The 13389-nt window shown below is 37.7% G+C and overlaps 1 protein-coding gene across 1 annotated transcript in view; it reads left to right on the top strand.

Moving 5' to 3' along the window:
• The first annotated feature begins 2071 nt into the window (after positions 1–2071).
• Positions 2072–13389, top strand: part of slc1a6 (solute carrier family 1 member 6) — a 39998-nt gene continuing 28680 nt past the window's right edge. Inside the window, exons 1-9 of the mRNA XM_077534509.1 lie at positions 2072–2230; positions 2327–2486; positions 2560–2624; positions 5974–6243; positions 6431–6568; positions 7558–7765; positions 8681–8723; positions 8867–8992; positions 9069–9253. Coding sequence (XP_077390635.1) covers positions 6018–6243; positions 6431–6568; positions 7558–7765; positions 8681–8723; positions 8867–8992; positions 9069–9253 — 926 coding nt within the window. The 5' untranslated portion in view covers positions 2072–2230; positions 2327–2486; positions 2560–2624; positions 5974–6017. The remainder of the gene's footprint in view (positions 2231–2326; positions 2487–2559; positions 2625–5973; positions 6244–6430; positions 6569–7557; positions 7766–8680; positions 8724–8866; positions 8993–9068; positions 9254–13389) is intronic.

Below are 13389 nucleotides of genomic sequence, written 5' to 3'. Positions count from 1 at the left end.
GCCAAAAGTTTGCTATTCGATTGTGCTAATCCAGATGTTTTGGATTAAAAACAAAAGGCTGAAATATTGAAATCTGCTTTACGTTTGTTCATTGCCTTTTTCTTGGAATAGCTTGGCTACTTCTTCCTGAGAGTGATTTTGCTGCCTCACGTTCTGTCGCTGTCACGTCATGGCACTGGGTCGAGCTAGAGCATTGCTCATTCCGTTTGAGAAATAATTGATGAGCAAAGTGTGTGCGTGTGCGTGCCCTCCTGGGTCGAAGGGAAGCACGCTCCATTCCACTCGCCTGGGCATCCTAATACTATTAACCAATGTGATGAGGCAATAAAGGGGCTACGCAAACATGGCTCGGACTCCCAATGTCTGAGTTTGTTGTCACTAATAGCACAACATGAACACCCTTCATGTTGCTAGGTAACTAATGGACACATTCAAAGTGGCCATGGAGACTTCATTACAGGACATAAAAGTGTGCTTAAAGTCAATCAGCATTTGGCATCAGCGACTGCCCATCATTATTTTGTTACCATGACCCTGAGATGACTGTAACTTTACAGATAATTCTATTAGAATTTGTAAACACCTTGATGAAAAAATTGTTGCACTCAAATGTGTTTTGGCAGAGCACAAAGCGTCCTGCGTTGCGTCCTGCAGGCGTGTGAATAATTACATCCCTCTAAATGGGGATTACAGTACATGATGCGTTCCTCCCACGTTAATGTGGCAAGATGATTGTGTTGCCATGGCGATGCAATCTGTTCCTATCACTTTGGTCCTATACTGGTGTCGAAACTGACGGGGAGATCACCGTTTTGCATTCAGATGGATGTTAGTATGGAAAGCCGTTTGAGCGTTTATTCAATAGCCTGCCCTTGATATCCTTGTAATACAGTTCAGCACACTTGTAAATCCACCATTTTTTTTGTTTTTAAACTAGTAATGTTTTGCTACTATTAGTGCAACTTCATGGAAAATTGTACATGTATATGTATGCCTACATTACTTCACTGCTTTTTTTAAATTTCTTAAATTATTACTTTTTTAGCGTTAGCTTGCAGTGTTAAAACTGCTAGCCAATTTTAAATGTAGTCTAAGTTTACTAATCCCTCCTGACCCACGTGTCACTGACCAAAAACCCTCACTAATATTGTAATAGAGTGATTCTGAAATTCACAGAGAAGACATGCTCAAGTTAACAAATTAGCATTGCTAGCAAGACTAAACTAGCGTAAGCGCTGTAAACAAGCCTATATGTTAGCGAATTTATGGATAGAACATAAATAACAAACAAAATAAATAAAATTCTATTGATAGGGTTCTTACTTACCTGAGCCATAAAAATATGTATATTAATTACAACTTGAGCAACATGACTAAATCACAATACTTTTCTCTGTATTAGACAAAGGGAAAAAATATCAAAAACACAAATCCAGAACCATTTTTATATAATTATTATTACTTTAAAAAAAAAAAAAAAGTATTTTTTTATTTTATTTTTAAAATTTTATTTATTTGTGCCACCGCGGTACCAAAGCATAACCACGTTGTCAAAAGGGCAGATCCAGAAGACACAAGGTAACGACAAGAACAAGTAGCAACAACATTGTCCAACAACATGTAATATATACAACTAGCATATACACATACATAGACACTTACATAGACACCTAGCATATACAACTAGCATATGCACGTACATATGCAACTAGCATATACACGTACATACGCAACTAGAATATACACGTACCTCAAATTTGGCAGGCAAAAAATTAATTAATTTAGCTCATTTATATATTAGGTTAGTAAATGTAATTTTATTCAAATGAATTGGCTTTGGTGTATCTGTGATGGTCAGCTTCAATTGTCAATTAATAATAAAAATTGTGCAGTTTCCTCTCGTTGATTGGAAGCTAACGTCTGCATATGAATTGTGCGAGCATGTTGAGTGGGCGTGAGGACGTCATCCTGGGTTTCAGGCTGGGTGCCAAAGGGTTACAAATCTATGAGATGCATGTTGTCATAGCAATGACTACAGTACTGTTTTCACACGCACTCTCCTCCTGCAGAACCACAACTACTGAGTGTTTCCAATTAACAAACATAAGACGGCTGTTGGAATTCCTCCTCGGGGGAGTTCCAATTCATTGTCTCATGCTACACAACAAAAGTGGCCACCATTGCACATTTTAAGGAACATCTAAGAGAGGTGTCATGAATTTCACCCCATGTGAGTGTTGTGTGGGTGTGCATCAGGTGGTCTGTCTTCATAATTCATTTTCTCTTCCCCGCTGAAGGATCCTTAACCTCTCTTCCTCCCACGCAGAGTTCCCGGGCGCCGCTCCCTGCCGGAGGCTTCACCAACCAGCGCAGAACGTGATGGTGGACTAACGTGGAGTGTGTGGGCAACACCAGTTCATTATCAGCTCCTCGGCGCAGTGAGAAGGCGTCCACGGCGCGGAGGGAGAAGCGCTTCTTCCATTCAGGTGTGTGGGACTTTTCTGAAGAAGTGAGACAATGGCTTCTTTCGGAATGAAAGTTTTCATCCTTTATTTGCAGCTTCTTTAAGGAAGGAACACACTGAAGATCTGCAGACTACCAGAACCATGACTTCCACCTTGAGGGTATCTATCTATCTATCTATCTATCTATCTATCTATCTATCTATCTATCTATCTATCTATCAATCATGTATCATGTATGACTGTCTATCTAGCTGTCCATATATCTGTAGTTTTATGACAACTTAACGAGAACCTAAAATATCTGTCCATCATCCATCTAAAATAAAGTATATGTCTATTCCTTTTCCTTGCATGTCCGTTCACTCATCCATCTTTTGATAATCTCCTGGCAGCTTCCTCACTGCCAAATGTATTGGTCTGTCCATTTGTCCTTCATCTATGCTTGATAAAAGCAAGTGTGTCATTGTCATATTATCTCTTCAACCCTTTGTCCGTCTATAAGAATCTGTGAAGCCGTCCGTCTGTTCGTCCATCCATCCATCCATCCATCCATCCAGCCATCCAACCCATCCGTCCGTCCGTTTGGCCGTCTGTCCGCCCATCTGTCTGTCCATCCATGATCTTTTTCTCCATCCATCCATCCATCCATCCATCCATCCATCCATCCATCCATCCATCCATTATACATCTGTTTGTCCATCCATCCATCCATCCATCCATCCATCCATCCATCCATCCATCCATCCATCCATCCATCCATCCATCCATCCATCCATCATCTGTCTGCCCATCCATCCATCCATCCATCCATACGTCCATACGTCTGTCCACCCATCTGTCCATCCATCCATCCATCCATCCATCCATCCATCCATCCATCCATTTGTCCCTCCCCCCGTCCATCCATCTTACTATATACCCTTATGACAGATTGACTCGAACCGAGGATCTCTGTCCATCCATATCCATCTTTCCAATCTATGTAATCTTTGTGCTAGTCCATTTTACATGAACTTTTCATTGTCTTTTGAATCTTGGATATAAAAGTTGGCAAATTGAATTTTGTAATTCTACCCTATGAAGTTAACTTCCGGTCATGTCAAGGACGAGTTGAGAACAGAACATAAAGGTTAGAAGGCGATGATTGGTCTTTTGTAGACTTTTACTCGCACTCTAATTGGTGTGTGGTCAGTGTGTGTGTGCTGGCGTGTGCGTGTGTGTGTTTGTGTGGAGGTATAAAAAGGTCAGAGCATGTGAGAGGCTTTTTTATGTCTGTCTGCTCATGAGGGCAGAACAGCATAGCACTTACATCATTAGATGCCTCACCTCGGGACGCACATGCACACATTGCAGTTAGTGTCATACTTAGATGGGACTATTTCAACACGCTGAATCATGAGCGGTGAGTTCTGACAGTCTATTAGGAGATGTATGTTTTTTGCTCTGGAAGTAAGACATCTAATTAGAAGAATATTAGAAGTGATTCTAAGCTAAAATAACAGGACATGTTGTCAGCAAAATTGCGCTCCAGCAGCTTGGCGTCCTAGTATGTTTTGACAAGGTGGTCCAAAGTGGTTTTCTCTGGATGTGTGAAATGTTGAACACCCTTCTTCTAGCAGCAGAATCAGCAGTATTGAATTTCAAATAATGATTTTTAATTAACTGTAAATATTTGCCATAAGATTTTTATTTATTTATTTATTTATTTATTTTTACAAATTCTTTGTATTTGTATCTGTTTAAATTCAGACACACGAAAAAACTACTGGATATTGAAGAGATGCTAGTCTCCTTCCTGACTACTGCTGAGGAGCCCTTAAGCAAGTCGCTCAATCAGCATCAGCACGACACATTCTAATAAGCATCCTATCCATATTCAATTTTCTTAAATTAAAACACTATAATATTTGAAACAATGAGCTGGTTACAGTAATAGTTAATATACCAACACGAGTGGTAATCTAAACAGTAATTCAGCTATTCTGGTTTATGGCACAAATGCTAAAAGTTGCTCTCAAAAGAAGAAGCAGAAAATATGGTGGCTTTAAAGGGTCAAAAGGCGTTATTATAAACGTGGGGTTAATAAATGAAAATATAAAAGAGGAGGCTGCCACAAAAGGTACAAGAAAAGCAAATACAACCCCGCCTGTTCTTTCTTTGTTGTTAAACATATCAAATTGTTTGTTGAGGCCAAGTGACAGGAAACGTTGTAACCTACTTAGATAAGAGAGCTTGAAGCCAACCGCCACATCTGCCTCCGACCACTTCTTTGTGTTACACCACACAACTCAAAACGGTAAGGCTTTGGAAATGTTTCATATTGTATTTTGACATTTTCCATGTTGTTGAAAGTACTTTATCTTGATGGAACATTTGGGGTGGTCAAATAACAGTTAAGTCAAGGAAACAAGCTGTAATTACATCATATTTTGATTCAGTAATTCAAAATTGTATCTTTGCAAAAATAATAATGCTCTGTTTGTACTGACACTGTCGGACAGGTATTAATTTTACAATATTTATTATTATTGTGCTGATAAATTACACTTAAAGCTTTTATGACCGCTGAGAGCAGTAATGTCTCTTGTCTTATCTATTTCAATACAAAGATACTCAAAATGTCAGAAACAACTCCTGAATGTAATATAAACAGCAATGACAGTAATGAACATATTGTAAATTTAATACATCTGTAAAATGCATATTTCTCTAACAAAAGAGAATACTGTGTATTTTATTTTTTATTTTTTTGTAAAATATGAATTCTTGACCTGGATCCCAAAAGCTTGTTTGGGTGTAAGTGTAAAAAATTCATTTAAAACGTCTACAACCCATGTTCAATTTTTTTTTTTTTTTTTTTTTTTTTTAATAGATGTAATAAATAAATACATAAATAAATACAAGTGAGAACAATATAAATAATAGTAATTAAAAAAAAAAATCACACTTAATGTAACCAATACCCTATGCAACTAAATTGAATTTTAAAATATATTTACAAGAATGGAAGTTAAAATAAGCAATTGAAATAATGTAAATAATGTAAATAATGTGGTCACACAAGTGTGCACACCCGCTTTTCACCGGGATGTGGTCATGTGGATGTGTTGAGGGTTATGGTTCATTTTAAATGGGAGTAAATACACATTTGCCACCATTTAAAGTGCCTTTGATTAACCCCCAATAATCTTCAGATGTTGTTGTAGGCTTTTTCCTGACTTATTTCCATAGTTTGAATGTGATTGAGTCATTCTGAACACACCCCGCTTGTAAAAGGGTGTGTACAGTTGTGCAATCACTTTATCGCAATTACTTCTCCTTTCAATTGAGTTTTACAAGTCACATAAAAGTTGACAAAGGTTTTGAAGTTGTTCATTTTGCTCACAGTTTTTCAATATCACTAAAACCTAGCTTTTGAGAACGGGTCTGTAGACTTTTTATATCCATCCACCGTATGACATTGTATTTTACGTTTAATTTCGCCCTCACTTCTGTCCTCTTTGTCCAGTTTCACACGAGACCTGCCTCCTGGACCAGGTTCTAGAGCTGATAATGAGCGAGAAGCCCCCGTCCACCAGCACGAGCCTTTTCCTGAACGAGGACGCGGACAAAGCCCCCGTGCACGAGCCAGCACACTTGAAGAGGCGAGTTTGTGCGGCCATGGAGAGGAGAGCGAGCAACATGAAGGAGAAAATAAGCTCCGTCAGCAAGGAGGGCGTCAAAGATTTCCTCAAAAGAAACCTCTTTGTTTTATTCACCATTGCTGCCGTGGCTGTGGGTGAGTGTGCTTGTCATAGTATTTTTTTAAGGTATATGTACTTTACTATTTACTTTGACTTGCCGCATTTGAAAACTTTTACTGTCTGAAAAAACATACTTTTTACCACCTTGGCAGATGCCGACCAGATGAGTCATTTATTCTTTTATTTAACTATGTAACTTTCTTGGTGTGCTGCTCTCTTCAGGCATCGTTCTTGGCTTCTCGCTGCGCTCCCACAACTTGTCCCCGAGAGAGATCAAGTATTTCTCCTTTCCTGGGGAGCTGCTGATGCGGATGCTTAAGATGCTGGTGCTGCCTCTCATCGTCTCCAGCCTGGTCACAGGTGCATTTCCAACACGCTCATAGCAAGTTGAAACATTAAAGTTGTTTTTTTTTGTATAATAGTATTCCCCAACCTTTTTTGTGCCAAGAACCGATTTCATGTAAGATGATGTTTTGATAGACTGGCATAGAAATTAATAAAAACAAATTATTAAACAAAAAAAAAAATAATAATAATAATTAAAATGTGACCATTAGGCTGAATTTACAGGATATAACAGTTTTGGATTTTTCATTTTAGTTACTTTTTATTTAGTTTTGACTTTTTCCAAGTTTGTTAGTTTAAATAGATACTTGACTTATTGAAGAATTTTCAACAGTGAAAAGTTAATATTTTGTCCAGAATGATTTTGATAACTTCATTATTTTTCATGTACAATTGAGACCTTTAAAAAGTAATTTTTCTCCTGACTGTCGACTGATGATGACATCACCTGTGCTGAGGAAGAAGGTAACGGACAATCATGGCTCACTTGTTTCTGGGTTTGGTCAGCAAAGTGAGCCATGATTGGTCGTTACATCTAACCAGAAACACAGTTACATGAATATTATACAATATACATCACACTAATGTGCAGGTTTGTTAAATTTAATGGTATACAGTATGTATACACGTATACATTTTCATTTGATTGATTGAGCAATCTGTATGTTATTTAACTCATTCAAATCCAAAAACGTTTAAATATGTTTTTTAATACTATTTCCTTGACTCTCAAAAACTTATTTAACCTTAACCTTTTTTTTGTTTTTTATGCAAGACCATACAGAAGGCTTTGATGCAACTTCTGACGTGAAGAGGTGGCTTAAAGCAATTGTAGTTATGGCCAGCAGGTGGCAGAAGAGTATAAGAGATCAGCCAGGGCCATGTTGAGACAAGCTTTTTTTTGTCAGTGTTTTCACCAGGAACATGAATATCGATGAAACTTAGCTATATCCTGATGTAAGCTACGACAGCATATTTAACCGCACTAATATACTCTGTTGCAGGAATGTCCTCCTTGGACAGCAAAGCGTCCGGTAAAATGGGCGTGCGCGCTGTGGTCTACTACATGGTGACCACCCTGATCGCCGTCTTCATCGGCATCGTCATCGTGATCATCATCAAGCCCGGTAAAGGCAGCAGGGACAGCCCTGTAGCCAAGAGTGGAAATGTGGAACTGGTCCACGCTACGGATGCTTTCCTGGACCTCATCAGGTAATCCAGGATCTTTGACTCAAGTTCTTTCGAGTCACCTTCTATATTGTAAGTGGAAATACTCATATTTGCTGATCCCCCCCCCCCCCCCCCTATTTTTTTTTTTTTAAATACTGTTTTTTTTTTCCCCACCCTATTTTTTCACTTTTATGGAAAATGTATGTTAAATGTTTATCAGTTTTTTTTGTTTATTTTTTTTTTTAAGGGGTTTGTATTCTTTTTTTAATTGGCCCCCGGACTGCCAGTTGCCCATCCTTGAGCTAGCTTTATGTTTGCTTTATACTGCCCCCAGGTGGCCAAGGCATGCACATCAAAAGGAGCAGTGCAACTTTCATTTAGTTGAAGCACAAATGTGAAAAAGAATGTCTAATTCTACATTCTACTTAATTATATTTCATTTCTTATAATTACTCAATGTTTTTATAAAGTACATTTTTACAGAGTGCCATTTTTCTTATTTCAACATTCATTTGAATTTTTTTTGTTGGGGGGCTGGAATGAATTAATGGCACCAAAAAACAAACAAACAAAAACAAAAAACAATACAGCTATTGTAAAATTTATTTTGTCAAGTAATGATTATGTAGACAAGCATAGGAAAAAAACCCTATTTCAGTAGTTGTCTAGGGTTGATCATTTTAGTTTTAATTGTGTTCAATGGATGTCCTTGGAAAGATTAAACTTGCATGTAGCGTTACGGTCAGAATTGAATAGCTATTTTTTTCATATTTTGAGGTGCACAATCTGTAATAATCCTCTACACGACCTGTATAAAAAAAATGGTCTTTTTTTTTTTTTATTCAAAGTGTTATATATCATAATGTTTATAAATATGCCTTATATACCTAAAGTTGTAGCTGTTAAGTGAAAACATATTTTCATAACTTTATCACAATATTTTTCATTTCTTCACAGAAACATGTTTCCACCCAATCTTGTCGAAGCGTGTTTCAAGCAGGTAAGACAACACTTCTAAATTAAAAAAAGATGAACTTGATGAAACATTTAATTGATTTATTTTTAATAAAAATATTATTACAAAAATATCTACTCAAACGTGACATTGCTAGTCTACAGTATTGCTGGGTTGTCACGTTGCAGTACAAAACCGTGTACAAGAGGATTATACAAACGAGGAACGTGACGGTGAGCCTGAACCTCACTGACGATGCGATCAACGTGACGGACGTCAACGTGAACCTCAGCAGGATGCTCCACAGCTTTCAGGTAATCCTATGTGCCCCCCACCACCTTGTCCCTTGTCTCACATGTCCACTCACACCGTCCCCCCACCCACCCACAGGAGACGTTGGAGGAGACGGTGCCCATGTCGGGCTCCGCTGATGGCGTCAACGCGTTGGGTCTGGTCTTCTTCTCCATGTGCTTCGGTCTGGTCATCGGCAACATGAAGCTGAAGGGTCAAGCCCTCAGGGACTTCTTTGACTGCCTCAACGAAGCCATCATGAGGCTGGTGGCCATCATCATCTGGTCAGCGCACACAGACAAACCTCATTTATGAAATCACAACACTCTCATACTCTAATATTAGGAATGATTTGGAAGAGATGTGCCCAAAATCATACACAGTGACATTTTGGATTACACATTTAATGCATTTTTTGGCCCCATTCTCAACCCGAAAAGTTCACAAACCGAGGTAATGTTTCCCATTGAAATAAATGAAAATGTAATTAATCCATTCCAGCCATAGAACGACATAATATTAGCTTTATTTTGATCGTTGTGTGGTTAAAAACTACATTTGTACAATATTGAAATATTTTTATTTATTTTGATGAAATAATAGCGGGTTTGTTCACAATGTTTACGTTCACTGTCATTACTATCGGCACAAAATAACCGCTACCTCCCAAAGATAACATTTGCGTTGCGTTGATGGCGTCCATTTTAGGCAAAAAACAAAGATACCAGAAGCGTGAGCCAATGATATTTATGCAGAAAATAGCATGTAACCCAAGATCATCTTTTTAAATATTGTTCATACACCGAATTTTTCTTAAACTCGGTTGGTCATAAAGTGAGGTTTCAATGTAGGTTTAGAGGGGTGAATCTCAAAGTATGGTAGGGCTCCCTCTATTGGTACCCAAAAGAATCATTTAATTAAATGTCCAAAGAGAGAATATTACAAGGCCGCTTCTGTCAAAATTTGATGGATGACATTCTTAATTAGATTAGGGGGGTCATGTGTGGGTCATGACCCCTCCCTAATGAAGATTAATGACCCTTTAATGACTTCCAGATGTCATATAATGAGGGTTAATGACCTTTAATGACTTCCTGATGTCATTTAATGAGGGTTAATGACCCTTAATGACTTCCTGATGTCATTTAATGAAGATTAATGACCCCTAATGACTTCCTGATGTCATTTAATGAAGATTAATGACCCTTAATGACTTCCTGATGTCATTTAATGAAGATTAATGACCCTTTAATGACTTCCAGATGTCATATAATGAGGGTTAATGACCTTTAATGACTTCCAGATGTCATTTAATGAGGGGTAATGACCTTTAATGACTTCCGGATGTCGTTTAATGAGGATGAATGACCTTTAATGACTTCCGGATGTCGTATAATGAAGATGAATGACTTTTAATGACTTCCGGATGTCGTTTAATGAAGATGAATGACCTTTAATGACTTCCAGGTGTTATATAATGAAGATGAATGACCCTTAATGACTTCCTGATGTCATTTAATGAAGATTAATGACCCCTTAATGAAGATGGATGATGTGTAGGTGGTGTTCCTACCTGTTTTTGCAGATATCATGGCTGACCCGGGTTCAAATGCTAATTGTTTGGTTAACTTCCGGATCCGGTGCACGCCCCCCTAGATTGAGTGAATAATAATGAGATTGAATGACGTGATCGGAGGGAGTGGTTTAGTATGGGTAAAACCGCCGGGGGAAAAGTACTAGCCATTTCTATTATGGTGAAGGGGGAAAAGTATGCGCAAACACGGCTCAAAGATTGTATTTTTAGAGGTTGTAAAACAAGAAGTATAAGGTAAGGTTAAACTGTGATACGGTGGTTGGTATTATGAAATTAAAAAACATGAAGTTATACATTATATGTAAAAATGTTGTAAGAGTCGTTCGTGACTGCTGGGGTTGAATCTGAAAATAAACGGATAAAACTATATAATTTCCCCTTACTGATATAGTTACTATCTGACATTTTTGTTCAATATTTCTGTGAGTAGGGGGAAGCATATGCAGTCAAAGATTCATGGGGAGGTCAAATGTATGTCTGTGCTTGTGTGTGCGTACGCGCATGTATGGCTGCATGGGGGTCAAAGAAGTGTGAGGACAGACGGGCGGCTGAAGAAGTGTGAGGTTAGACGGTGGCTATAATGTTGTTAGTTTGAAAAGACAACGCTTCCTAAAATATATTACAAAAATATGCATCTACTTAGATCTGATTCTATTTATAATGATAATTTTATGTAGAAATTGGTGAAAAGCCATCATCAGCGAAAGTCTCCTTACCCCTGCGAGGACAGGGGTTGCTGGTCATAAAATTAAATTAGGCTGAAGAAGAACGGATACGCAGCTAATTGCGAGGGGCCATTTTTGGTCTGAGAAAGGCGATTGTTCAATATTCCTGTGAGTAGGGGGAAGCAGAGGCAGTCAAAGATTCACGGGGAGGTCAAATGTATGTCTGAGGGGCCTGTGTATGCGTGTGTGCGTTTGCATGAGAGCTGAACAGTGTAAGATTAAACGGTAACTGTAATGTTGGTTTTCAAGAAGAGATTTCCAAAACTGCTTCTTTAAAAAAACATCTACACAGATATCCATTTATGATAGTTTTATGCAGCAACTGTTAGTTGAAACATCCTAGCTAACATTTTCTCAAGGATTTGAAAAGTGGTGACAAGTGAAAACTAATTAAGCTTACCTATAGGCGTAACGGTGTGTGGCTTTGAGTCCATCACATACATGCTCTGCATAGAGCATATATGCGTAGCAGCGAGGTATGCGCAGCAGAAAGGGGAGATGTCCCTACACTCGTGAGAATTTTCTGAGGCTTGTTGGAGACACTAGGACTCTGTCACAGTTTGAGTGTGTGTGTTTCAATGACCATAATTGTTGGGGGGGCTGGTGGATATGAGTGAGGGGGTTGGTTAGACGTCTGCCAGCGTGCTCTCCTTGGGATATTTCCTCAAATACTAAAACCCAAATGCCAGTCCTCTGAACCGAATGACCAGTTGTCTAAACACATTGAATAAATGTAACCCCTCATTTTCCAATGCCATAAAAACATTTTACATGAAGACACAATTCACAAATTGCTCTCATGCGATACAAAATGTTTACCACAAGTCAACAATATTTGAACACAACGGACTTAACTGGCGTTCACACAACAACTCAAAAATTGAATACACTTGTTGCTAATGATGTGACCACACCTATAAACTCAAGTTCACAGTGTACAGTTTGCTGGAGAGTCCAAACAAGCGCAATGGATAGAGGCAGAGCCAGAGGAAGAGGAATTAGAGGAGGGAGAGGAGCAGGTCGAGCAATGCAAAAGTTATAAAATAGTAACATGGAATGGTAAGGGTATTCGTAAACACGAAAATAAAAATAATAATTTAACCATCTTATTACAGTCTTTCTCAATTGCTAATACACATTTCTTGAAACCTGTACCCATTTTCTCAAAACCTTAAACACAAACACAAAAATTCAAACAATTTTCACAAAAGCCGTGACTTTTCACTTCAAAACCTATTATCCGGTATTCAAATCCGAACAATATATTCAGATCATACACACAGTAAGTCAAAATATATTCACCATGAGAGCATTTGTTAGACACGACATAAAATAATTAACACAGAGCATCCAGGGTAGGTAGTCAACAGAGGTTTATTTTACATGCATGAACAAACATAGTTTTTGGCACTAGACAAATTACTAACCAAGTTAAAATTATGGTGAATTCAAATGAAATAGAAAGGGTGTATGAAAATAAATTCCTTGGAGTAGTTATTGATGATAAATTATGTTGGAAGCCACATGTAGAAAATGTTAAAAGGAAAATGTCAAAAATCATCGGGATACTCTATAAAACTAAGGATGTCCTGAACATGAACTCATTATATATATTATATAGTTCATTATTATTACCATATTTGACCTATTGTGTGGAAATCTGGGGGACTGCATATAAAACAAACACTAACTCTGTTTTCAATTTGCAAAAAAGAGCCATAAGGATTATTAATCGTTCAAAATATACAGAATCAACACATCCATTATTTATCAAATTAAATACAATGACATTTTATGACTTGGTTGAGTTTAAAATAGCACAAATAATGTACAAAGTATATAACAATCTACTCTGCTATATTACTCAGACATTGTTTGAAAATAGACACAGTCCTTATGATATAAGGGGTACAAGTGTGTACAAAAAACCCAAAACAAGAACAAATATTAAGCAAAGGTGTGTTTCTGTAAAAGGTGTTAATTTGTGGAATAATCTGGGAATTGACTTGAAAAGATGTGACTCACTTGTTGAGTTAAAAAAAAAAATGTTTAAATGCAAAGTTAAAAAAAATTACTTTTGTCAAATAAGAGCATGAAAATT

Source organism: Festucalex cinctus, chromosome 10 (genome assembly GCF_051991245.1).
Source record: "Festucalex cinctus isolate MCC-2025b chromosome 10, RoL_Fcin_1.0, whole genome shotgun sequence".
Taxonomy (NCBI): Eukaryota; Metazoa; Chordata; class Actinopteri; order Syngnathiformes; family Syngnathidae; genus Festucalex; species Festucalex cinctus.
Note: the sequence above shows the minus strand (reverse complement) of the source record. Positions and strands in the feature narration are given on the sequence as shown.